Source organism: Paramormyrops kingsleyae, chromosome 16, assembly GCF_048594095.1.
Source record: "Paramormyrops kingsleyae isolate MSU_618 chromosome 16, PKINGS_0.4, whole genome shotgun sequence".
Classification (NCBI taxonomy): domain Eukaryota; kingdom Metazoa; phylum Chordata; class Actinopteri; order Osteoglossiformes; family Mormyridae; genus Paramormyrops; species Paramormyrops kingsleyae.
Window position 1 is genome coordinate 10,256,104 of NC_132812.1, and position 23,257 is coordinate 10,279,360.

At 42.2% G+C, this 23,257-nt stretch overlaps 2 protein-coding genes across 4 annotated transcripts; both read left to right on the forward strand.

Moving 5' to 3' along the window:
* Positions 1-939: 939 nt before the first annotated feature.
* Positions 940-16,261, forward strand: LOC111845437 (ras GTPase-activating protein 3-like). Of its 3 annotated transcripts, none has more exons than XM_072700809.1 (24): positions 940-1,333; positions 3,913-4,030; positions 4,205-4,308; positions 5,211-5,305; positions 5,785-5,861; positions 6,360-6,440; positions 6,520-6,592; positions 6,824-6,891; positions 7,438-7,542; positions 7,950-8,106; positions 8,309-8,457; positions 8,554-8,668; positions 9,147-9,221; positions 9,402-9,525; positions 10,247-10,353; positions 10,519-10,596; positions 10,694-10,771; positions 11,602-11,675; positions 11,809-11,915; positions 12,054-12,136; positions 12,644-12,852; positions 13,103-13,206; positions 13,359-13,536; positions 14,198-16,261. In XM_072700809.1, exons 1-24 carry the CDS (start codon positions 1,279-1,281, stop codon positions 14,271-14,273), a joined length of 2,490 nt encoding a protein of 829 aa, XP_072556910.1. In that variant the 5' UTR covers positions 940-1,278; the 3' UTR covers positions 14,274-16,261. The 3 variants fall into 3 exon arrangements, with proteins under 3 accessions (XP_072556910.1, XP_072556911.1, XP_072556912.1); XM_072700810.1 differs by having other exon boundaries at positions 940-1,317; XM_072700811.1 differs by lacking the exon at positions 4,205-4,308 and having other exon boundaries at positions 940-1,317.
* Positions 16,262-18,975: 2,714 nt separating this feature from the next.
* Positions 18,976-22,222, forward strand: LOC111845443 (potassium-transporting ATPase subunit beta-like). Its single transcript, XM_023814865.2, has 7 exons — positions 18,976-19,260; positions 19,691-19,819; positions 19,926-20,039; positions 20,163-20,368; positions 20,577-20,639; positions 21,342-21,434; positions 21,952-22,222. The coding sequence occupies exons 1-7, from the start codon at positions 19,149-19,151 to the stop codon at positions 22,108-22,110; spliced, it is 876 nt and encodes a 291-aa protein (XP_023670633.2). The 5' UTR covers positions 18,976-19,148; the 3' UTR covers positions 22,111-22,222.
* Positions 22,223-23,257: the final 1,035 nt, after the last annotated feature.

The following is a 23,257-nucleotide window of genomic DNA, read 5'->3' on the forward strand; positions in this document are numbered from 1 at the left end:
CGTGAGAAAGTGCGAAAGTGCAGCCATTTAACACGCTATATATGCGCTCTGCTTTGCGGTGCTGTGCAGCACTGCTTCGTGGTTAACCACAGGGTGGGGTGCAAGCAGGCTTCCTTAAAATTCAGAAGAATTATGACTTTTGCGCATACTATTCTGAGTTTACACGCTTGTTGTTACTTATACAGCTGAAAAAGTGATTCTGAGAGGTTTATGCATGTAAATCTCAACGACAGGCAGCTGCACAATATGAATGTTCATTGATGGAGTATTATTTGATGTTTTTTTTTACTGTGATGCATTATGCTCCCGTTCAAAGCAACGTAATTATATATGGAACGGTTTTGAAAAGGTGAAACTAACAAGAACTCGATAAACAGACAGGTCCTTTCAAAAACAGTTGATTGATTCATTCAGACAAATTTAGAAAATGGTTATATTACACATGCAAATAGCCTACTGTTAAAACTGACTGAGGTTCCATGCACATAATTTCTACAATTACATATCGGTGTATAATCGACTTATATCGGTGTATAATCGATATTTTCTGTTAATGCAGTTATTTAGATTACTTAGGCGGTGTCGACGGTAGGAGTCTTAATTGAGACATCTCAATTAGAACACATAGATAACAATAATGCCATCGTCTGACTGCATGTAGATGTGCAGAAAGGTAACTAACAAGCGTTAATTCGTCTTATCTGTTTCATCTGCGTGTGTCACGAATGAAATGTGTTAAATGGAAAAATGCGCTGTTATGAACGGCGACTCAGGACGTGGTGAAACGGCACAGGGCGTCGGTCGGACTGAAGTTTCTCGGAGGAAACGTGGTTTTAACTGAGTGACAGGATGGGCGGGCCCTTATTTCCAACCCTGGCACCACTACAAAAACCAATATAAAACCAGCTCTTTAAAACTATATCGACGTTTGCATTTTAGATACATATTATAGTCTACATAGCTCATACTAATCTGTATCCAACTTCACTATTGTTTCAAACTAACAGACTAATAAAACGGTGTTCTGCTGGTATTTTGTGAGCTTTTTTATGTTCGATACAGGTTTCATCTGTATTTAAATGAATTTTATTTAGAAAGTATGAAACTCATGCTTTACCGGAGTAAAACTGCGCCGCCCCTATAAGACACACCTTTCTGTCATCCAGTGGTTTGTACGGAGGGCGGTGCCTATGCTGGGTGTGAGGCTGCCGGGTCCTGGGACAGCAAAATCGGCCAGGCACCTTCTTAGCATCACAAGCAGAGAGTGACACGGCTGATATGGCGGCTGAGGCGGAAGGGCTCCGGGTCTTTCAGAAGGTAAACATAAAAATAGGTGAGTTATGATGTCAAAACAAACGTCATTTTTCCATAACCTACATTATTTTAAATCATGCACTGACTTAAGTAATATATTATAATATTAAATAGGCATGAGCAAATATTCCTTAACTGCCTTGATAAATAGCTCTATTGCCTCTTCAGCACTTGTTACTGAGGCTGAGCTTCTCTGACTTTTTTCTTGAAGGTGTCTAACTTCATCTGCTTTATACCCAGAATCTCACCATATCAAGACAAATGATCGTTTAAGAGTCGCGTTACCTAGTCATTTGGTTTTCTTTAATTAATTTCTTTGTCTTCCCTTTTCCCTATTCTTCAGTTATTTTGTAGCTTATAAATGATACCTAAATGTTTAACAACACTCCCAGGTAAAGCACCTTAATTGGGGTGACATTATTCTGAAAGGCTTTATATAAAAATCTCTGCATTCAAGAGGTTTCCAAAAACATAAGTGCGAATATATTCCATGTAGGCTGTATCAGTCTTATCGTCCCTAACGAACCGACGACGTAAATGTGAAATATGGCTTATGTAGTATATAGGTGTGTTTACTGTAAGTGTCACGGTGTCTTTACATGAATGATTAATATTGTCGGCAAAAAAAATGCCCCTTAGTTTCAAATTGAATTGCTCAAATGTTCTTTGTCGTTTTACATTATACTGTGTTGATTAGGGGGGGGGGGGGGGGGGGGGGGGCAGTAGTTAGCACTGTTAGCTCACACCTCTGTGACCAGGGTTTGAGTCTCTGCCATGGCTCCATATGTGTGGGGTTTGCCTGTCACACCTCTGTGACCAGGGTTTGAGTCTCTGCCATGGCTCCATATGTGTGGGGTTTGCCTGTTCTCCCTGTGTTGACGTGGGGTTTCCTCCAGGTACTCCAGTCCCCCCCCCCCCACAGTCCAACAAAATGCTGAGGTTAATTGGAGTTATCAAATTGCTCATAGGTGTGACTGAATGGTGTGTGAGTGTGATCCTGCCTTGCACCCATAGACTCTGGGATAGGGTCTATAACCCCCCCCCCCCCAGCAGAACCACCCCCCCTTGACCCTAAATGAGATAAGCAGTTACAGAAGATGGATGGACTGTACTTAACACGTCTGCCCTAGATAAATTGCTGAATTCATCCATCCATTTCCCAAATATAGTATATCCCTATTTGGAAAAATACTGCTAAATTAACTGGCAGTCTTAATGTACCCATTAATGTTCATCTTAATCATAATGTTCTTCTTGCTTCTACATTTGCTGTTGGAAGTACAAGGGTAGATATTGATTTCAAATCATCTGTGATTCATTGTAACGTGTATTATGAAGAGGTATGGGCGATCTTCAGCATGGGAGTTAGTCATTGTCTTGACACCCGACCGCTTAACGGTTTGCTAGTGGGCGTTGTCCTTCTTGGTTTGGCTTAAAATAGGAAACAAACCACCAGTAAACATGTACTGATGTCCTCCCTACCACAAAGTGCTCTATCCTGTCACACTACCATCTTAGATGATGGTAAGGAGCGGCAGACAGACATGAATTTACTTTTTTGTAGCAATAATAAAACTGCATATTAAAAGCTTTGATGGATTGCATGTGAGGTGGCAGCAATTTACAGCTGGCTTAAAAAGCAAAATACATTTATTTTGTGGCTTTATCTTGAAAATTAGGCTTGTAAAAAATGAATTTGTAGTAATGCATGGTGTTTATTTTGTAGGAATACTATCTGATGGCAAGGTTGCCGACTCTCACGCATCTGGTGTGATACTCACGCTTTCTGACTCTCAGGCATGCAAGAAATCTGTAATATTATGCAAATCTGTATTATTCCATTAATAACCTAAAACTAGCTACATCAAAAGCAGTGGGGTAGTCTGCAAACCCTACAGACTATCTGCAAGGTAATAAAACTCTTACATACATGTAAATGCGTGTGCAGACTTGTCTCAAATTGAAAATCTCAGGCCGACCAACTGACCAAGGTTGGTGACCCTGCTGATGGAATTGCATGTATAACAAAGCAAATGCTAAGCTTAAGCCCTCTTGCTGCAAATTCCCTTAATTTTAGGACCCTGTGCTAATGCTGAAGCCAGGGTCTATGGGATGGGCATTGACTTCCTCTGTTTTTCTGTCTTCCTTTTCATTTTTTTTATTCCTACTTGTTTGGTAAGTCTTTCCTCACTTTTGAGTCCGTCTGTCTTGTTTTTAATTTCTTCCCTATCTACTTTGTTTGTGCGCTTCTCATATTCCCCTGATGATGTATGAACGGCTATGAAACTTTTACATCAAAGACACCATGTTGTATTTTGTTACATTCTGTTATTGTTACCCATTCCAATCCTCTTCAGTTAGCTGACACAGCCATAGAAACATCTGTGGAAATACAGCCACTCTAGTTTGCTGCTGAATTTCTAATTTTAGCTCTGCTGTTTGATTGGGAACCGGGTTGTTAATTTGGTTCTTCCTGCCAAAATACATTTTTTGCTTGTGTGTATGAGACTGATAAGAGGCTGTCAGTCTTCAATATGGCAAAACCACACATTTCTCTGTATGTGCATCAAAGGTCTGGTGATCTCTGGCTTTTGACAGGCGAGGCAAAGAACATCATACCTTACCCAGGACCCACCCGCATGCGGGACTGCTACTGCACCATCAACCTGGACCAGGAGGAGGTCTTCAGGACCAAGGTCATTGAGAAATCCTTATGGTGAGTTGTTCAGTACAGCTGTCTGTGTGTGGGGCAGTGATAGGCAAGCAAATATTTCTGTATTTAAGGTGAATGAATGAATGAATGAATGAATGAATTATTATTAATAATAATAATAATAATAATAATAATAATAATAATAATAGATCTGCCTGTTGTGAATCTTAATCATAGCCCTTTCTACGGAGAGGAATTTTTCTGTGAAATCCCACGGAGCTTCCGTCAGCTGTCCTTTTACATTTTTGATAGAGACGTATTCAAGAGGGACTCCAGCATTGGTAAGAAGAGACAAGCTGTGATTGATGCAAAATATTTTTGTCTCATATTAGTGTAAAGGTTCAGTTTGTCAAGTCAAACTGGGGTTATGTATTTTAGTAATACTTTAATAATGCCAGTGTGAAAAATATTATTGAAGTCACCATTTTGTTAGCATTATTGCTCAGTATGTTATTGGTAAGCGTTACAGTGACTGCAGCATTCAGTTGTGCATGCACATGTACATTCTGTGTATGAATACAAATTTGACAGTGCTATGTGTATGTGTAATATTAATGATGGACACTAGGGGGCCCAATGTACTTAGATCTGATCCCCATCTTTACAGCTTTATCATGTTTGTGTGGGATTCTCTGCTTCTCAAGTGGGAGCTGGCTGTGGGGTGTAGTGATGACACAGCAGAGACTACTGTCAACCATTGTTCTGTCACTTTGTGTCTTTGTCTTTACTTTTTCTGTAGAATATTTTGTTACTGGGGTGGTGCAGTGGTTATCCTCTGGGAACTGGGTTTGAGCCTGTGCCATGGCTGCTTGTGTGTGGAGTTTGCATGTGACCCCCCTGTTATCCTGGGGTTTCCTGCAGGTACTCCAAGTCCTCCCCCAATCCAAAAATAGGCTGAGTTTAATTGGATTTGCCAAATTGCCCATAGGTGTGTATAGTGTGTGAATGTGCCCTGCGATGGGTTGGTGCCCCATCCTGGGTTGTTCCCTGCCTTGTGCCCTGCGATGGGTTGGTGCCCCATCCTGGGTTGTTCCCTGCCTTGTGCCCGTAGGCTCTGGACCCCCTCCCTCAATAGGACAAGCAGTTACAGAAGATGGATAAAAGGATATTTTGTTAATCAGTAATCAATCATACACTGAGCCCTGGCTCCTGACATTCCAATGTGATTATGTTTTTTTTCAAGGCAAAGTAGCTGTGAAGAAGGAGTATCTGCCAAAGTACCAGGGCAAAGACACCTGGTTCCAGCTGCAGCCAATCAGTGCAGATTCAGAGGTGCAGGTGAGCAGGTGCAACTCCTGTTTGTAAACAGGAAGTGGTGTAATGATGGAAATACAGACACAACTGATTAGATAGATAGATAGATAGATAGATAGATAGATAGATAGACAATGCACACAAACTATGTTGTGCACAAATAAACTAATTAAAATTAGTGAACAGATTGTACATTTGGTGTATACAGGCACAACATAGTTACACACAGTTATGTGCCTGGCAGCAGACAGCAAAGATCCCCAGTAGTGCTAATGGTTGAATGATTTTATATAATGTTGCATAGGATAACTATTGTGTCCTTTTTACTGCCCCTCACAAAAAAAGCTGCTCACATAAACACGGTGTCTGACACACACATACAGTGACACATGCAATAGCTAATTATTTAACCTTTAACCTTCATTGACACAGGCTCACCCACAGGTGAGAAAGTGTAAGGGACAGGCAACAGGAAGTAGGGAGTCTTTGTTGTTCGTTCACAGGGGAAAGTCCATGTGGAGATACAGCTGAGTGATGTCATCACAGACAGTGGCACTGTTGCTCAGAGACTGATGACGCGGTGAGTTTGCTCCTCTGCAGTCTGAATGTTCTCCTCGCATCAGCACACAGTGTGTCACATATGATGCGGGAGACCTGCAGCAAGCTGGGCTCCTAACTGCAGGTGCATTGTGGGCGTCCATGGTGGGGGCCACCGGCAGCTGTTCTCTTTATCAGGGAAAGTCCAGTGGCTGTTAGGCTTCACAGGAAAGCGTCACCCCAAAACCTGTGCCATTTTTCATCCATCCATCCATCCATCCATCCATTCATGGGAAACCTACTTTTCCTTTTCTGTAAATACAGTTGGGTGTTTTGGTGTTATGTTAATACATAATTACGTTAAATGTAACTTTAAATCCTCAAAGGGCCAGTGTGTTCAAACACAGGTATGAGGACTCTTCAGCCAGTCAGTCCTCTAATTAATAATCTAACTAGAGAATTGCAGTGAAAATCCACATCTCCAGTGCATTATAAGCACTTAGCTGATATTGCTTGGACCTGTACCCTCGTGTTCCCCCAGTGTGCTGGAGTGCCAGGACTTGCCCATCGTCAATGGACAATGTGACCCCTATGCTACAGTGTTACTGATCACGCCCTCCGGGTAAGAGCAGGTGACCTGTCACATGGTGCACACGCCCAAGAAGTAGCTCAGGCCTGTTCTAACTGCTAGCCTCTCCCAGGTCCGAGGTCAAGAAGACCAGAGTGAAGAAGAAGACCAACAGCCCCCATTTTGATGAAGTCTTCTATTTTGAGGTTTGCAACTTTCTGCTAAGAAATGATATTTTATAAAAAGATCCCTTATACACATACACACTAACATACTTATAAACAAACACTTGCAAGTGCACAAATGCAGAAATAGGGAAATATACAAGCACGTGCAGATACATGAATGATTTGTGGTGCTGACACTGGTCACACAGTCGCTGCTGTTTTCTGTTCCTTCATTTGATTGACATCTCACACTCTATCTCTTGCATACAGATGCAGAACTACAACATTAAACCAAACTTTGATGCCAGCGAAGAAGATACTGACAAAGTAGTACTGAGGTTTGTGTGTGAGAAAGAGAGAGACTGAGTTTGTATGGATGTACTGTATGGCACCATGTTATATTGGTGCTGAGCAGGAAATGACAGATTCATAGGGGCTTTTTTGGGAGGAATAGGGTCCATGCAAGGAGAGTATCAACACATCTAAAAATCACAAAAAGTAAAGGAGCCATAAACTTTACCAAAAATGACCAAAAAAGTCACTGAACTGCCATGTTTTGAGACTGGTTTTGCTACTGCAGTCTGGGTGACTGGAGACAGAATGGAATGGTATACCCACCAAATAAAACATTTTGTGAAGAATAAGATTGAGCAATTTGACACAAATAACCCAGTTATAGTCACGAGACCTCAATATACGACATGTTGCTTGAAGGGTGATGGGCAGTTTATTGAATTTAAAAATTCTAACAATATATTGGAATGTGTGCCAGTGGAACTGGAGCATGAGGGGTGTGTGTGTGTGTGTGTGTGTATGTGTGCATATATGCAGCAAAGAGTTTGCACATAGTCTATACTGCAATCTGGAGCCTGGTTCTGCTGCAGGGTAGACCTGTGGAAATCCAGCAACCTGAAACTTGGAGATGAGTTCTTGGGAGAGGTCAGTATCCCTCTGACAGTACTGACTGCATCTGGCTGCCATAATGCATGGTGAGTATGGGCACGCTGTTTTGAAGAGGGGGCCCCTCTATCTGTATATCTGTTTCTCTCAGGCCTGTACATCACCCTGATAGTTCAGCCCGTAATCATCCTTCTTCCTGTCCCCTGCCTATCTGCTTAATAATGCCCATGTTCCCATTTTCTCCCATGGTGTGCAGGGCCAGATATCATTTTCCCGGGGCCCTAGGCAGCTCTGTAGCCAGAAATGTATTTCAATTGGACCGGAGAGTCGGGACCCCTTCTGCTGATTGGGCCCTTGGCAGTTGCCTAGTTTGCATATAAGAACATAAGAACATAAGAACATAAGAACATAAGAAATTTACAAACGAGAGGAGGCCATTCGTGCCCTGACGGTGTGGATTGTGTATGTGACAGACCCCTGCCTGTCTATGTCACAGGTACTTCCTACAGCCCAGGGATAACGGCAGCAAGTCCGTGAAACCAGAAGAACTGGGCTCCTTACGGCTGAATATAATTTACACTGAGGACCATGTCCTCACCTCGGAAGCGTACGGCTCGCTGAAAGAGCTGCTGCTGAAGTCGGCCTGCTTGCAGGTATGTGTGTCTGCGTGTGTTCAGGTCGGTCGCAGGTCCTTCCAAACTGGGTGCCGTGCATTAGCATGCATTGTCCAGATGGTGGCAGAAGCGCCGGGGAGGTGGTTGATTCGTGCTTATGGCCGTGTGGTAGCGGTCGCCGGATAATGCAGCGCCCCTCTCTGGGCATGGTGATGTCACTGACCCCCCCGTCTCCCCGCAGCCGGTGTCGGCCTCGGCGGGCCACGTCCTGGGGCAAGTGTGCAGGGAGAAGCAGGAGGCAGCCGCGCCGCTCGTCCACTTCTTCCTGCACTACGGGAAGGTTGTGCCTTTCGTGAGCGCCGTCGCCAGCGCAGAGATCAGCAGAACGCAGTGAGCAGGGGAGGGGTGGAGGAGGAAGGGTGTGGGTGAGGAAGGGAGGGGTGCTTCTCTGTGGTGACGCCCATGGCTCTGCTGCTTGGTCTGCAGGGATCCCAACACCATTTTTCGGGGGAATTCACTGGCATCCAAATGTATCGATGAAGTCATGAAGCTGGCTGGCAGGCACTACCTGCAGATAACTTTGGGGCCAATCATAGATGAGGTGAGACTCCCCCAACCCCCCCCCCCCACACACACACACACACACAAACACACCTGAGGACGCATATACTCAGCTGTCTCTGCATCATCAGTGAGGCAATAAGAATCGGAATGAGCACAGCCTCCAACCATCAGCCATACTGTAGGTTCTCCAGAACAGGGGACTGATTCAAAAAACGGACAGGATTTGATGCTGGGCATTGATGAAATATTAAATGCTAAATAAACCAGTGACCAGTGGGTATCCTTTTTGATTAAGCAATTGAAGAACACATTTTCAGGACTTAAGCAGTACATGAATTATCTTTTTGAGAAAATTTCTCTGGTTTTCTACGGTTTTGGAAACTTACGATTACACGATTACATGAGGCCTGACTCCAAATACTGTAACAGATGATGAGGAAGCCTGACTTTAGTTAATTGACAGTCTCATCTCAAAAACAAACAATGGGTTATGAGAGTGATCTGCTATCTTGCAGATCTGCACAAGCCACAAACCCTGTGAGATTGACCCTGGGAAGCTGAAGGAGTCAGACAATCCGGAAACAAACAGAGTGGGTTGTAGGCGTATGTGTAAGAGTGTAGAATACAGTATGTTTATGTAAGTGTATATGTTTGTGTTTGTCTGTCTGTGTCAGTATAGCTGTGTTAGTCCATTTGTAATAGTGTAGGTGTTGATGTAAGTGCCTGACGATCTGTCTGCAAACAAACACGGTTCTGTGTTCGATTCTAAGGAAAATCTGCGGCAGTATGTGGATCGGATCTTCAGGGCCATCACCACATCTGGAGCTCGTTGTCCTACTGTCATGTGTGACATCTTCTTTTCCCTGAGGGAATGTGCGGTCAAGCATTTCCAAGGTAACCTGCTCCTCTTCACCATTATGGATGAACATGAAAACCATGGCGACTGGGGTAAAAGACTAAATCCTTGTTATAGTAAATCTACTGCTTTTTACCATTCCAGTGTAAGTCCAGGATCAGATGTGCAGGTGCAGCTGTGGTCCTTATTTTTATGTGCTATATAATAAAGAATAAACAGTGCAGTCAGACAGGTTGACACAAACTTCCTCTTCCTAACATTGGTCTTAAACATATAGATTTAGGGTCATGCTGCCATCTGTTGGAAGCATATGAAATTACACTATCATCTTAACTATGATTATCCTCCCAGAACAGGAAGGATAGGGCAATGGTATACTGTAGACAGGCAGCCGATCTCATCACAGGGCACATGCAGACAGATGACAGGCAAGGCCCAGGCAGTCATTCACCTACCTGCATATATTTCTACTGTGGAAGAACATTTTTATAACATGGGGAGAATATCCAAACTCCATGCACACCAAACAGGGCTGGGATTCAAACCCACAACCCTGGAGGTGCCAGCCGCCACCACACACACACACACACACACACACACACACAAAATATATATATATATGTACATGCATATTTATATTTTAATATATAATATCATATAGCTATTATGATTCTGCTTAGTTTGGTGTTTATATTGGCGAATGTAAGGTATATGTAACTGTGTATTTTGTAGTAATGAAAATGTCTGTGTGCCCTGCAGGGGATCAGGACGTTCAGTACACGGCCGTCAGCAGTTTTATCTACCTGCGCTTTTTTGCTGCGGCTGTTCTCACCCCCAGCCTTTTCCAGCTTCGGCCTCACTACCCGGTGAGTGTGTGTCTCGGTAGCCCCCGCCTTCACCCCCCCCGTCTTCCTCGTTTTAACCCTCCCCCTTCCCCATCTTATTTCCTTTCAGTCTCTCTCTCTTTTGCCCGGCTTCTGGGTGGCCGTCTTTGAGCACTTTGAGGTAATATGACTTGGCTGTTTCCACAGGACCCCTCTACCTCCCGAACCCTGACATTGATTTCCAAGACCATACAGACCCTTGGGAGCCTCTCCAAGTCCAAGTCTGTGAGTTACTGAGAAGGCAGCCGTTTGTCTTTGAGTTATGGGGCTTCAAAGTGAAAATGGAGACTCAGCCACCTTATTGGTTAATGTTTGCATGCAGGGCAGCGTCAAAGAGTCATACATGGCTGCCTTTTATGACCACTTCAGTGAGGAGGAATACACAGCTGCTGTGAAAGATGTGAGTAACTCAAGCTGAATGTACAAGTCAGCTCTCAAATTTTGTTTTACATTTTTATCTTTTATGGTCTCCTAAAGGGAATCAAGTCAAGGAATTGTCCACTGAGGCCTGCAAGATTTCCTGTAAATACGGTTTTGTGATCTGTCAAAAATAAAATGGTTTGATCAGTGGTATCAAAGGCAGAACTAGTAGAAAGACCTCACAACAGGCAGAGTGATTCACTTTCCTGATTAGTGTGATGGTGTATTCTACAGCCAGGCTGAAACTTCTCAGATACATTAAGCAGAGATGGGTAATTCAGGTCCAGACCAAGATTTTGTTTCAACCGACCAGTTGACTCTGTGACTGTGACTCTTTATGCTCAACTGGTTGGTTGAAACAAAATTCTGGTCTGGATTTTTATTTTCTGGACCTGAATTACCCAACTCTGACAGTAAGAAATTGTTTCTTGGCATCACATTGCTTTTACTTATTTTGAAATATCTTTTCCTCAGTGGGACATATTTGTATATAAATATTCCTAAACAAGCAGGTGAAATGGTGCATAATGCTTTAAGAATGTGAGAATTCCCATAAAATTTGCATGGCTCTTGGGAATTTGTCTGTTTTGTGACCCTATACCGAGGTGAAAGTGAACAAAGGTTTGAACTTTCTAAACTTCTGATTCTGACACACCAGATTCTGTTTGTGTATAGATATCAGTATTGTGTACAGAAAGGTTTGTTTGATCATCCAGTTCTGCTAATGTGTTGGATCCAGACCTTTGGTGGAAGCCACTGCTCCCTTTGATAAGTAAAGTGTTTAGTAACTGTCATGTTTTCACTGTACAGTTTCTGGACCTGATCTCATCCTCTCAGAGGTGGGACCAGAATGTCATTGAAACACCAGTGACGCTGAAAGAAGGGTGAGCAGCCGATTTCTGTAACCATAATCCTGCAACCACGTTTCATCCACATTAGCTGAGTATTGCTGCGATATCACTGATATTATTGTAAAACCCATCGAGATCATCAATCATCGTATTTCTCTCTAACAAGGTTCATGAGAAAAAGAGCCTGGGGTAGGAAATGCTGTGGCCTGAAGAGTTTTCAGAAGAAATGGTTCCGTCTCACTAACCATGAGTTCATATACCGTAAAAACAAAGGTACAGTTGATGTTTATTGCACTTCCCTATTTAAACCCTGTATAATTTATAGCTGTAACCTGTGCCTGATTGGAAATACTGTAATGCAGCTTTTTTTTAATCTTCATCTGGCCCTAAATCCCTCCCCGTTACCTTCAGGCAGTGGGATGCTCCACCGCATCCCTGTAGAAAACATCCTCGCAGTGGAACGTCTGGAAGAGGAATCTTTTAACAAGAAGAATGTAAGAGCTGAATGCCGAAGTGCATTACTGTCACTCACAGTAAGAGATACAGAACACTCTCTTCCCATACTCAAACAAAAAGCCAATAGAGACAGTACTGAGTAAATTCTGAGTAACGACAGCATTAACACCCCTATGCAAATCCTTATGTAGCTTACTATAGGTCCATGGGATCACTGGCAGCAGATTTTTATGACTACATCATTAAGTGCAAAGAATAATAATTTTATAATTATACAAGTTAATAATGATATGAAATCATGACCTAATGGTGTGTGAGTGTGCCCTGTGATGGGTTGGTACCCCATCCTGGGTTGGTAACTGCCTTGCACCAGTAGCTTTCGGGATAGGCTCCGGACCCCCCGCGACCCCGAATAGGACGAGCGGTTACAGAAAATAAATGAATGAGTGAATCATGACCTTACACAAAAACAAAATGTCCTACTTAGTGTTTGATCGTCAGTGGTTTGCTTGATTGAGCCCTTGTGTTTTGCCTGTTGGTAATAGATGTTTCAGGTCATCCAGCCAGAGAGGACACTCTACATTCAAGCCACTAACTGTGTGGAGGCACGTGATTGGATCAACATCCTCACCAAAGTCAGCCAGTCCAACCGCCAGCGCCTGAGCACCTACCACCCATTGGCCTTCCTCAATGACCTCTGGCCGTGCTGCGGATTGGCTGCAGACTCTGCTCCAGGATGCACTCCCTGCACAGGGTGGGTTGAGTCCCACCCTCCCCCCTAACCTGCCCTACACCTGTCCACCAATCTGCATTACTCAGTGATTTGTCTGCTAGCCACATTTAGCTAGCTTTAATTTACTCTGTTTTCTTGTTAAACATCTTCACGCACAGCTGGTTGTTAGAAAAAATAAAATAAAAATAAAACTAGCACCGTAACACCATTGCACGAGAGATCAACATTCTTTGAAGTTGCGATACAAGATGCCATCGCTGTTCTGTGACAGAGTTCTACCAGACAACATCGAGCTCGACATTGATGGAGATCGAGAAACAGAACGCATCTTCTGCCTCTTCAGCAGATACATGGACAGGCTGGAGAAGATGCAAGGTGCACAGCAGGAGTGTGCGTGTGTGTGTGTGTGTGTATGTTCTCAAGAAAAGTAAAGTATGAAAAACAAACCTTGGAAATTTTAGATTTAATTTTAGAAAGCCAGATTATTTTTGCTATCTGCTAACAGTTCTCTTCTTGCTGGCCTCCAGAGGCATGTGGCAGCAAGGCTGTCTACCACGGGCTGGAGCTAAACGACGACTTCATCATAGATGACCCACAGGAGACCTACAAGACGCTCAAGCAAATCATGGCGTTTGTGCGTCTGCTCAAGCTGGAACATGCTCAATATAAGCGTGAAAAGTTTAGGAAAACGAGATATGGCAGCGAGTAAGTAGAGTCCAGCCTTTTGCATCCCGGTTTTGATATATCGTGGGGTTGGGAAATTAAATGGGAATGTTTTGAGAGTCATGGGGAGTTTTGAGAATGTCGCAGATGACACCCGAAGGCCAGCAGATGAGCCACAAAAATTTTTGTAACTCATAAATCAGCCTCTCACGTGATATCTCGCTGTGATATCACAGTGATCTCGCAGTGATCTTTGTATCTCACATTTCTCGTATATTTACTTTTCTCCACTCGCATTTGCTCACCAAGGGAACCAAAAAATTGTACATGGTTTTCCAGATCAGAGGGAGCCTGCACCCCTAATGTGGAAGGGCCAACCAAAATGTCATTCCAGTAGACAAACTTAATGAAGCTCAGCCATTAGAGCCTGCCGTTAATAACCACTGGAGGATAGGTGTGAAATGATGTCCTACATACTTGTCGAAATTACAGTATAACATGTTGGTTGAAAGGTGACTGTGAGATGTTTTATGTTTTTCTGTTCTCTAAATTATGCTCCATCTCTGGTTGTTAAATGTCACTCCAAGCACCATGTCTACTGTGAACTTACATGTTCAATAAACCTCATTCTAAACCTTTAATACATCAGCACTACCAGTGAAAAAGTAACAGGCTCTAAGCTAAGCTGTTTGTCTTGCTGCAGGGAATATCCAATCGGAGACAGCAACTTTCAGTGCTTCATCACCCAGCTGTCTGAAAACTCTGCACATGGCATCTGACCCTACAGCAGCACTGACCAGGACCATGCTCTGAGCTCCAGTGGTCCAACAGCACTTCCCTTCCTGTCCCTTTAGAAGGACATTTCCCACAAAAATATAGGGGGTGCATTTGCACTTTAAATACCCAAACATTAGGGTGAAGCCAATAGACGGCATCTTTTAAATGTACTTTTTATGCTGATTTCTGAATTTGTTTTGTGAGTCTTTTACATGACCCTCAAAAGAGGAATAGTCAGGTTTTCAGGATTATACAACATATCCGTACATTCTTGCGGATACGTGAGTCTATGCAAGGCAATATCCATTCAATCATCTTCTTCTTATGCGCTTGTGCTATGCAGGGTCGCAGGGGGTCTGGAGCCTACACTGGAATAATCCAGCATGGGGCACCAACCAATGGCAGAGCACACTCACACACCATTCACACAGACAGATTCACACCTAGGGACAATTTGGTAACTCTGGTTCCAGCTCAGTATGTTTATAGACTGTGGGACTGGAGTACCTGGAGGAAACCCAGTGACGACATGAGGAGACCATGCAAACCCCACACATAGAGCCAGTGTGGGGACTCAAACCCCGGTCCCAAAGGTGTGAGGCGCAAGGTGTTATTTCTGCTTTAAAAGGTTTTTCTATAAGGACACTTAATTTTCACTGCCTGAGCACCTTCAAGTAATTTTTTTGGCATTTGGCATTCTACAAGCAAGTGAGTTTCTACCTGAATTCTAATTCTTCAGTGTTCGCATGGCTGAATCTCAATTGCATGCTGCAAAAAGGGAACTGGTAATGTAGGACAATATTAAATATCTAACAGTCAGGCATAAAACAGGCACTTTTACAATCAGCGTTCATATGAATTACAATTAATTACATCTAAAAGTAGCAAGTATGACTGATTTTTTTCCCCACAGACTTTCAAATTATAAATTGCCTTTAGGAAAACTTACATGGGGTCAGTTGTTAAAAATGTGAATTTTGGTCTTGGATTTTCATGGGTAAACATGGGGCAGAGCTACAACTTTAAATAAGTTCACATGAACATTAACTGTAATACTGTTTATACAATAGTGATACATATAAAAAAAATATCCCATTAGTCCAGCGGTCACTAACAGGCGGACCGCGGTCCAGGTCTGGACCCAGAAGCTGTCCCATACGGACCTGGACCGACAGCCAAAACATTTAGTTATTTAAAACCTGACGGGGCGCTTTTATTTTAACCTGCGCAGCGTTTGTAGTCTTTTCGGTAGTGGTTTAGCAGTATAACCGCCGTTTCCCACGCCAATGAACGTCAAACGCCTTTGACCGCCAAGCAAGACGTATAGTTCGGCGTATGCAGCCCTTTGTCTGCGCTAATGTGCCTTTCGTGTTAATAGCAGCAGCGAAGCTAACACCAGCAAACAAAAAGCGTAATGTTCCTAACAGAGTGGCTGCGCTCTCCTGAAATCGTAAAGCTGAAAAGTTTTCAAATACAATATATATATATATATATTATATAACACGTTGGATAAATAGACGTAGTTTATTGTTGATTGCATATTCGTTGAAGTTTCTGCATTTTAACATATGTATAAAGTAATGTTATCTGTTACATAAATAAACTCATGTGAAACAAAAAATTTACGTTTTCAGGGTTGCCAAATCTCAAGCATCTGGCATGACACGCTTTCAGACTCATGCTGGAAATCTTACGGCAAATCTATATTATTCCATTAAAAAACCTAAAATTAGCTACGTCAAAAGTGTATTTACACGGTTAAAAAGCAGACTATTTACAAGGTAAGAACTGTTACATGTGTGCAGACATCTCGAATTGAAAATCTCACTCCAGCCAACTGGCCGAAGTTCTATGTCACGTGACAAAAAAATAACGTTTTTGAATTGTACTGAATTAATTTGATTTGACAGTCAGGTACTGATTACATACAATGTTGATGTAACTAATAGGCTACTTAAATATATATTACACTATTAAATAGTTAATATTATGATCTTCCGGACCTTTGCTTCAAGAATTTTTCTCTAACTGGACCTCTTTAAATTTTAGTTGAATATCCCTGCATTAGTCTAATTAAACTGTATTTCGTACCAGATACAGGTTCTGACAACAGTTATATGTCAGTATACAGGTTCTGACAACAGTTACATGTCAGTATACCTAATAATAACTCCATCATTAGTATTACTGAAGGATTCAAATGCCCATGCTTTATGACATATACTAGCTAATAACGACAAATGTATGTACATAGCTTCAAACCAGCATTAATTTGACTTACTTTGAAATATAATACAATTTAATATGTTTTAAATTGTCTGGGGGAAAATTAAAATAGTATATTTTCCCGAATATCCGAACTTCTCACCCTATCCCTAAGGGAGAGCCCAGATACCCTGCGGAGAAACCTCATTTCGGCCGCCTGTATTCGCGATCTCATTCTTTCGGTCATTACCGATAGCTCATGACCATAGGCAATATTCAATATTCAGCGACTGGTAAATTGTTATGACCTAAAGTCATTTAGGTGCCTATTGTGATATAATTAAAAAATCCACTGTTTTATAAGCTGGTTAAACCAAACAAAAGGGCTTTGTTTTGCGTCCTCATTTTTTTTACATAACTAGCTATGCTTTTTCTTCTATACATACAAGTAGATGATCCGTGTGAGTCTTCACCGTCTCATAATTTGCAACACTACCCCTAAACAAGCACTTCACACAGGTTCACACACATTGGTTACCATTTTTTTGTATTTGCATCCACCCCAGTATCATTAGACCCCTACAAAGTCATTAAGCTTTGCCCAGTGCCACCATGGCCTCAGGCAGTGCAGTATGTGCATGTTATCTGCTTCTCTACCAAGCCCTTGCTCAAGGTTAATGTTGGCCACACATAACCATGATAAAAAGAGAGAGAGCAAGGCAAGGTGGGGGTGTGACCTGTACTGATGGCTGTGCTAGGCTGCAGCTCCGCCCCCAGAGTCGTCGACACGGGAATCGCAACCTAAGCCATTTAGTCTGAAGGCAAATATATTCAGACATCAGGCTTACGTATGCCATACGCACTCCCGAGAGCAAACATCAGAGCAGAGATTAGGCCCCGAGTTTACCATGTGTATGTTTTTCAATTCAAATAATTTTTAATTAGTCTTCAAAATGGCAGACCCCCAATGACACCACTTAATGGCTTACAAGAGTTCAGGCTCACAATCGTGTAAGTGAATAGTGATTAAGAGCCAGAAGACAGAAAACAAAATTCCATAGTTCGATACTGATCCTTTATAACCACACTGAGCAAAAATCAGACTTCACAGAAATATATAATTTAGGTTATTTGTGAATTACAGTGCCACTTCTGTATCTACAGTTTCTGCTATCTGTGGTTTGCCAAGGCCCAAAAAAATTGGAAAATTCCAGAAATAAACAGTTCATAAGTTTCGAACCACTCACCAAACGAGTACAGACTGTAACATGGTGAAACCCGCCACCCCAGTTGCGCCCAGTACACCTTGGCCCCAGACCCACGCCTGCTACTCTGCAGAACTCTCATCCAGTCTGTCTAGCGTTCTCACTGATCCCAATCATTGCTGTGTTATTGCAGTGTATGCTATAAAAATGAATAAAAAGCACAATTTTCATTGCTCTGTCATTCCTTGATACATGACATTTTTCATTGCTATCCATCTCTTCATAATTATGCTATGATGTCAAAATCCCTTTCATCTGAGAGAGTGCAGTTCTGTAATGTATTTTATTATTACTGTATTTAATGTTGGTAATGTCTTACTGTGCATAATTTATGAATCAACCTCTATATAAAGGTGGTTCGCTATCATCCATGGTTTCAGCCAGCCGAGGTATGTCTTAGAATGTATCACCTGCAGATACGGCGGAGGGGGGGGGGGGGGGGGGGGCTACTGTATATTACAAATCATTTCAGAAGATCCCTGAGATTGGCACCGTGGGTGGTGCTGTTGTCTCACACCTCTAAGGTGAGCGACAGAGAAATTGAGAATTTGAGCCTATGGGTTGCCAAGATTTTAAAATTTGAAATTTTGATTAGGTTAACTGCCACGTTAGAAATGAGCACCTTAGTAACAGATTTGTTTCAGTAGGCATTTTCCATCAATTATGAAGCAACTTTATTAGATTCTTTCCTATTGCCATGCACTTGTCTTCTGTCAAGTGCACGCTCTGTGGTGATCTACTCTTTAAACTTTGGTACATTTCAGTCATTTACACTGGATGTTGATCTTACTGTGGCAGGTGTTTTTTAGCTAAAGCAGATTTAGTCTTCGCTAACAAAGGTTAATTAATCTATACTTAAAAAAAGAAAAAGCTGTGATTCCAGATGACCCCTAGATTGTCACACAGCCGTTCCTGAAGTGTGATCAATTCAACAAAACTCCATGATGATGCTCCAACCTCAATCTCACAGCATATACTCACCTGTAAACAGAAGAAATGAAAGAGGGGAAAGGAAAGTTTAAATGTGAGAGCCGTGACAGTAAAGCTCATCTAAATAGTATGTGTGTAGGCATGACAGCCGTAATGAAATCATACAGAAAAGAGAAAAAAAATCATTGGGAGGGATGGCATGCTCCGGTCACGCGAGGCGTGTAAACACTGCAGCCCTTCCTGTGGTTGGCCCTGGAATATATAAAAGGGCACCAACTCGTACAGGACAAAGGAAAGAGTCAGAGCGTACAGAGGACAGAAGATACAGGGGAAACTCAGATCCATGAGTGCATAAAGAAGAGCGCTAAAGACCCACCGCAGAGTATATAATAGACTGAGCAAAAACACAGAAAAGGGGAAAGATTCAGTGAATAACATTATAGAAATTTTAGATACTGTTGCACTAAACTAATCACCATGGCAACGCTGAGAGAGAAAAGGACATGCGGTGAGCGATGTCGGGATTTCGGGCATTTCGTGTGGAACTCCGATGACAAGACCTTCATGGGAAGGACACCAGAGAGATGGGGTATGTGGAAGATGCCTCATGTTCTCACGTTTATGGGTAGCCTTACTGATCTGTAGCATTTTGTAAAAGGATGACAACTTTCACTTTTTCTTAAGAACATCACATTCTGTTGTACCTTGACATTGCCTGTCCTTGGGTTGTCGATTGAAACGTTATCAGTGCCGCGCGAGTTTCCAGCCCGTAGATAGATTAGGAACTAGATAGCAAAGATAACATTTTTGTGTAACCGAGAGGTGTTGCTTTGTCAAGTTCTCAAGAGCCTGGTCAAGGACACCTCACACTTTTTTGACATTCAAGTGAACGAATCATCCATCACAGATTCACTCATGATATATAAAATTCCTGATAAATTCACTGAAATAACATGATCCTATCTAGATCAGCAGATGATGTCAAGGCTGGTAATTATTCTACTCTCTCATTCCCACAGTGTACATTAGCCTGTACTATGTGGCATTCTACATAATCATGACTTCCCTTTTTGCACTGGCCATCTACATAATGATGTACACACTCAGCCCCTATACACCTGACTATCAAGATCGTTTAACATCACCAGGTAAGTGTGTCAATCTTCCGGCTCGTCATGAAAATGCTACCTGACAGACACAAGTTAGTTAGTTTGTTCGCAGTGGTTCACTGTCCGGCACTAATTCCATGTTTAGGAGTGATGGTGTGGCCGGACACATACGGAGAAGACAATGTGGAGATATCCTTCAACACATCAGACAGAAGCAGCTGGCTTAAGATGTCTAACTGCCTTAAAAACTTCCTGAATCGTAAGCACAGATCATTTCACAGCATGCTTTACTTCAATTCAATACAGAAAATGTTAGCAATGTAAATTTCCCAGTAATGTGAGGTTTCCCAGGTTGGGCCTAACTGTCTTGCTCCATCTGCAGCCTACAATGAAAACAAACAAAACCAAAGTAACCCCCATGAATGCCACTGGGGGAAAAACTATATCCAGAATGACTTCAGCGGACCAGGACACACCAAGTTCGCCTGTCCATTCACACAGAACATGTTGGGTGACTGTTCAGGCATCAGCGACCCCACCTTTGGATACTCAAATGGGACACCCTGCGTGATCATCAAGATGAACAGGGTGCGGTGAGATGGATAAAACGCTAAATAAATAGCATATTCACAAGACTGGGGAATCTGGCCTGCATACATTACACAAGGTTTACATGTATTGCGATTTCCTGTACATGAGTAAACGGCAGCCAGGAACAACAAGCTTATTCCCCTTGAGTATAATTCTGTTGATGTGTGACAGCTCTGATGACCTCACATCTGTATTCTTTCACCAGATCATAAACTTCTTGCCCAATAATGGCCCTGACATAGCACCATACTTGCAGTGCACAGTATTGGTGAGTACAGGTATTCACTGGTCTTTCCTTTCTATCAGAAAAGAAAAAGTGTGGATATGCTTGCAGTCAGCGTACCACCCCATGGATACAGTAGGAACACAACTGTAGTTACTCAATGAGTCTGAAGAGAAGGTTTTCCTACACCCATTTTGAAACTGTCTTGAATGGAAGCAACTATTATATCAGACTTTCACTGCTATAAACAGTCTATCTGCTATAAAAATAAAACATTTGTAAATGTTGGAAAGGGTACTTACGAATTTGTGAATTTGCTAACAATGCAACCTAACAGTGTTATTGCTACTGCTATTTAATCAATAACTGAAACTTTAATCAGGGTTCCCCCAATTCTGGCAGAATAAATTTCCATGACTTTTCCAGTACCATAAGAAAATTTTCCAAAACCCACAAGTTTGTAAAACTAAAGTAGATAGAACAGTATTTGTATAAGGCAGTTAACTATTGACTTCCGCTCATACATTTCCCCGAAATGGGAAACAAAAATGAACAAGGCTAATTTCCAAAACTTTTTCTCTCTATCCAAGAATTCCAAAACTTATCCAGGGCCTGGAAAAATAATTTAAAAATTTCAAAACTTTTCCAGGTTTTCCATGACCGCGGGTACCGTTTCATGCATGGAAACTGTAACTGTATGTAGCGAAATCCTGACCTAAACAAGAACCTTTTATTGTTAATTAACAGCACGGCAGTGACAATGTGAAAGACATCAAGTATTTCCCCAGCAATGGCACCTTGGATCTTGCATATTTCCCCTATTATGGCAAAAAAGCACAGGTATGCACAGCCGGCACCTTCACACACTATCACTAAGAAGCTGTGGGAACAAGATGATTACAGCTGTTGTGACTCACATGTACCTGTTATACCTGGTCTGATCAGTCATGATGGCCAAATGAAGCTTCATGAACCATTTTCTGTTTTTTGTTGGCCTCACTAGATGGTGCTCTTGGTTTACTTTGGGGCATAAATCAAGCCCTTTTTTGAATAGAGAGCACCATTGAATGGTATCAGAAAATACAGCAATCGGTTTATGAAGCTTCTATTAGCCATTGCTACTGATCAGCCCAGGCCATTAGGATTATTAACACCACCAATCAAAATGATTGCGACCTGCACGTGTTTCTCAAATATTTTCTTATAACTTTTTAAATAATTTCTAAATTTTGATGTTTTATTGCAGAGTTTGGAGTAGCGGCAATTTAATTTCATTGCTGGTGTACTGCCACATTGATGCATGTGGGAAATGTAACTTTTGAATCTTGAATCCTATATATCCCTGTACTTCCCACAGCCCACCTATATCAATCCCTTGGTAGCTGTGAAATTCTATATGACTGCGGAGCAGGAGGCTAAGGTCCAGTGCAGAGTGGTAGCCAAGAACATCGCGTACGAAAACATCCATGACCCTAACGAAGGCAAAGTTATCTTTGATCTCAAGGTGACCTCATAAAGTTAAACTTGATTTTCTTTGGAGCTGTAAATATAGATACATCTGCATTAGTTTTCTGTTGATGCAACTGATATTCGACATTGTAATAAACCATTCTAAAAATCAAAACTTGTCTGATTAGTGATAACTATCATTCAGGCACAGCTGCAAAAAGCACCCACACATAGACAGGAAGCCATGTATGGAATACTATTAGAGCTTAAAACATCCACTATTTTAGTGCCACAGGAAGCTCTGGTGGGCGGAGCGTCAGTAATGGATATTTAGACATTAGCTGTGCATCATCCCACCGGCGTCACACACAAGCCAGCAAGCTGCCATCGCATGTCATTAAAAGCAGCAGCTGGGAATCGAAAAGCGTCGCAAAATACTAGTGGCTTGCAGGGAGCCCATGAGTGTCTTTAACACGTTTTAGAAATAGGATAAATTGTAGATTTTGTTTTTTTTGCTTATGCACATTAGGGCACTACGAGGAATGTCACTTTGTGCTGGTAAATGACACAAAGTGTCATTTACAATGTCACAGTGCTGCAGAATGTATGTCAAATGATAATCAGTCCAGTCAGCTAGTTTCATTGTTGCCACACCTCACCCCCCCCCCCCCATTCCCTACTTGATAAAATTTTGTAAGAACCACGCAGCCCCACAGATAACGTTCTTTGAGAAGCTCTCACTGTAAATAAGGTTGGAGTATAGTGGTACACAGGGTGTTTTGTGGTGGCCGTATAAAGCAGTCGAGCATGCAGATTTCGCATACATTTGGAGCATTTTGGGGCAGTATGCAGACGGTCACATGAGTTCAGCAATGATATTCCACCAGACCAGTGGACTATTACATGCATGTGTGCAGTTGACAAGCAACAAGTCCACTACACCCAAAATCAGGGCTGCACACTGCGTACCACAACATTATGTAGACAAGTGGAGTATGAACCAGGTTCAACACTTAAGCATCTCCCTTGGAGTAATGTGCACAGCTTTGGTCAAGGACACTTACTAATAATAAAAAAAAAAACGATCTTAGACTATTTTCACACAATGATTCAGCTTAAAGGTGACCAATCAGGAACAAGCAACGTCCAACATTTCCTCTGGCAAATGTAACCGTTGTTTAAACAAGGTAGCAGGAGGATTTATAAAGGGAAAA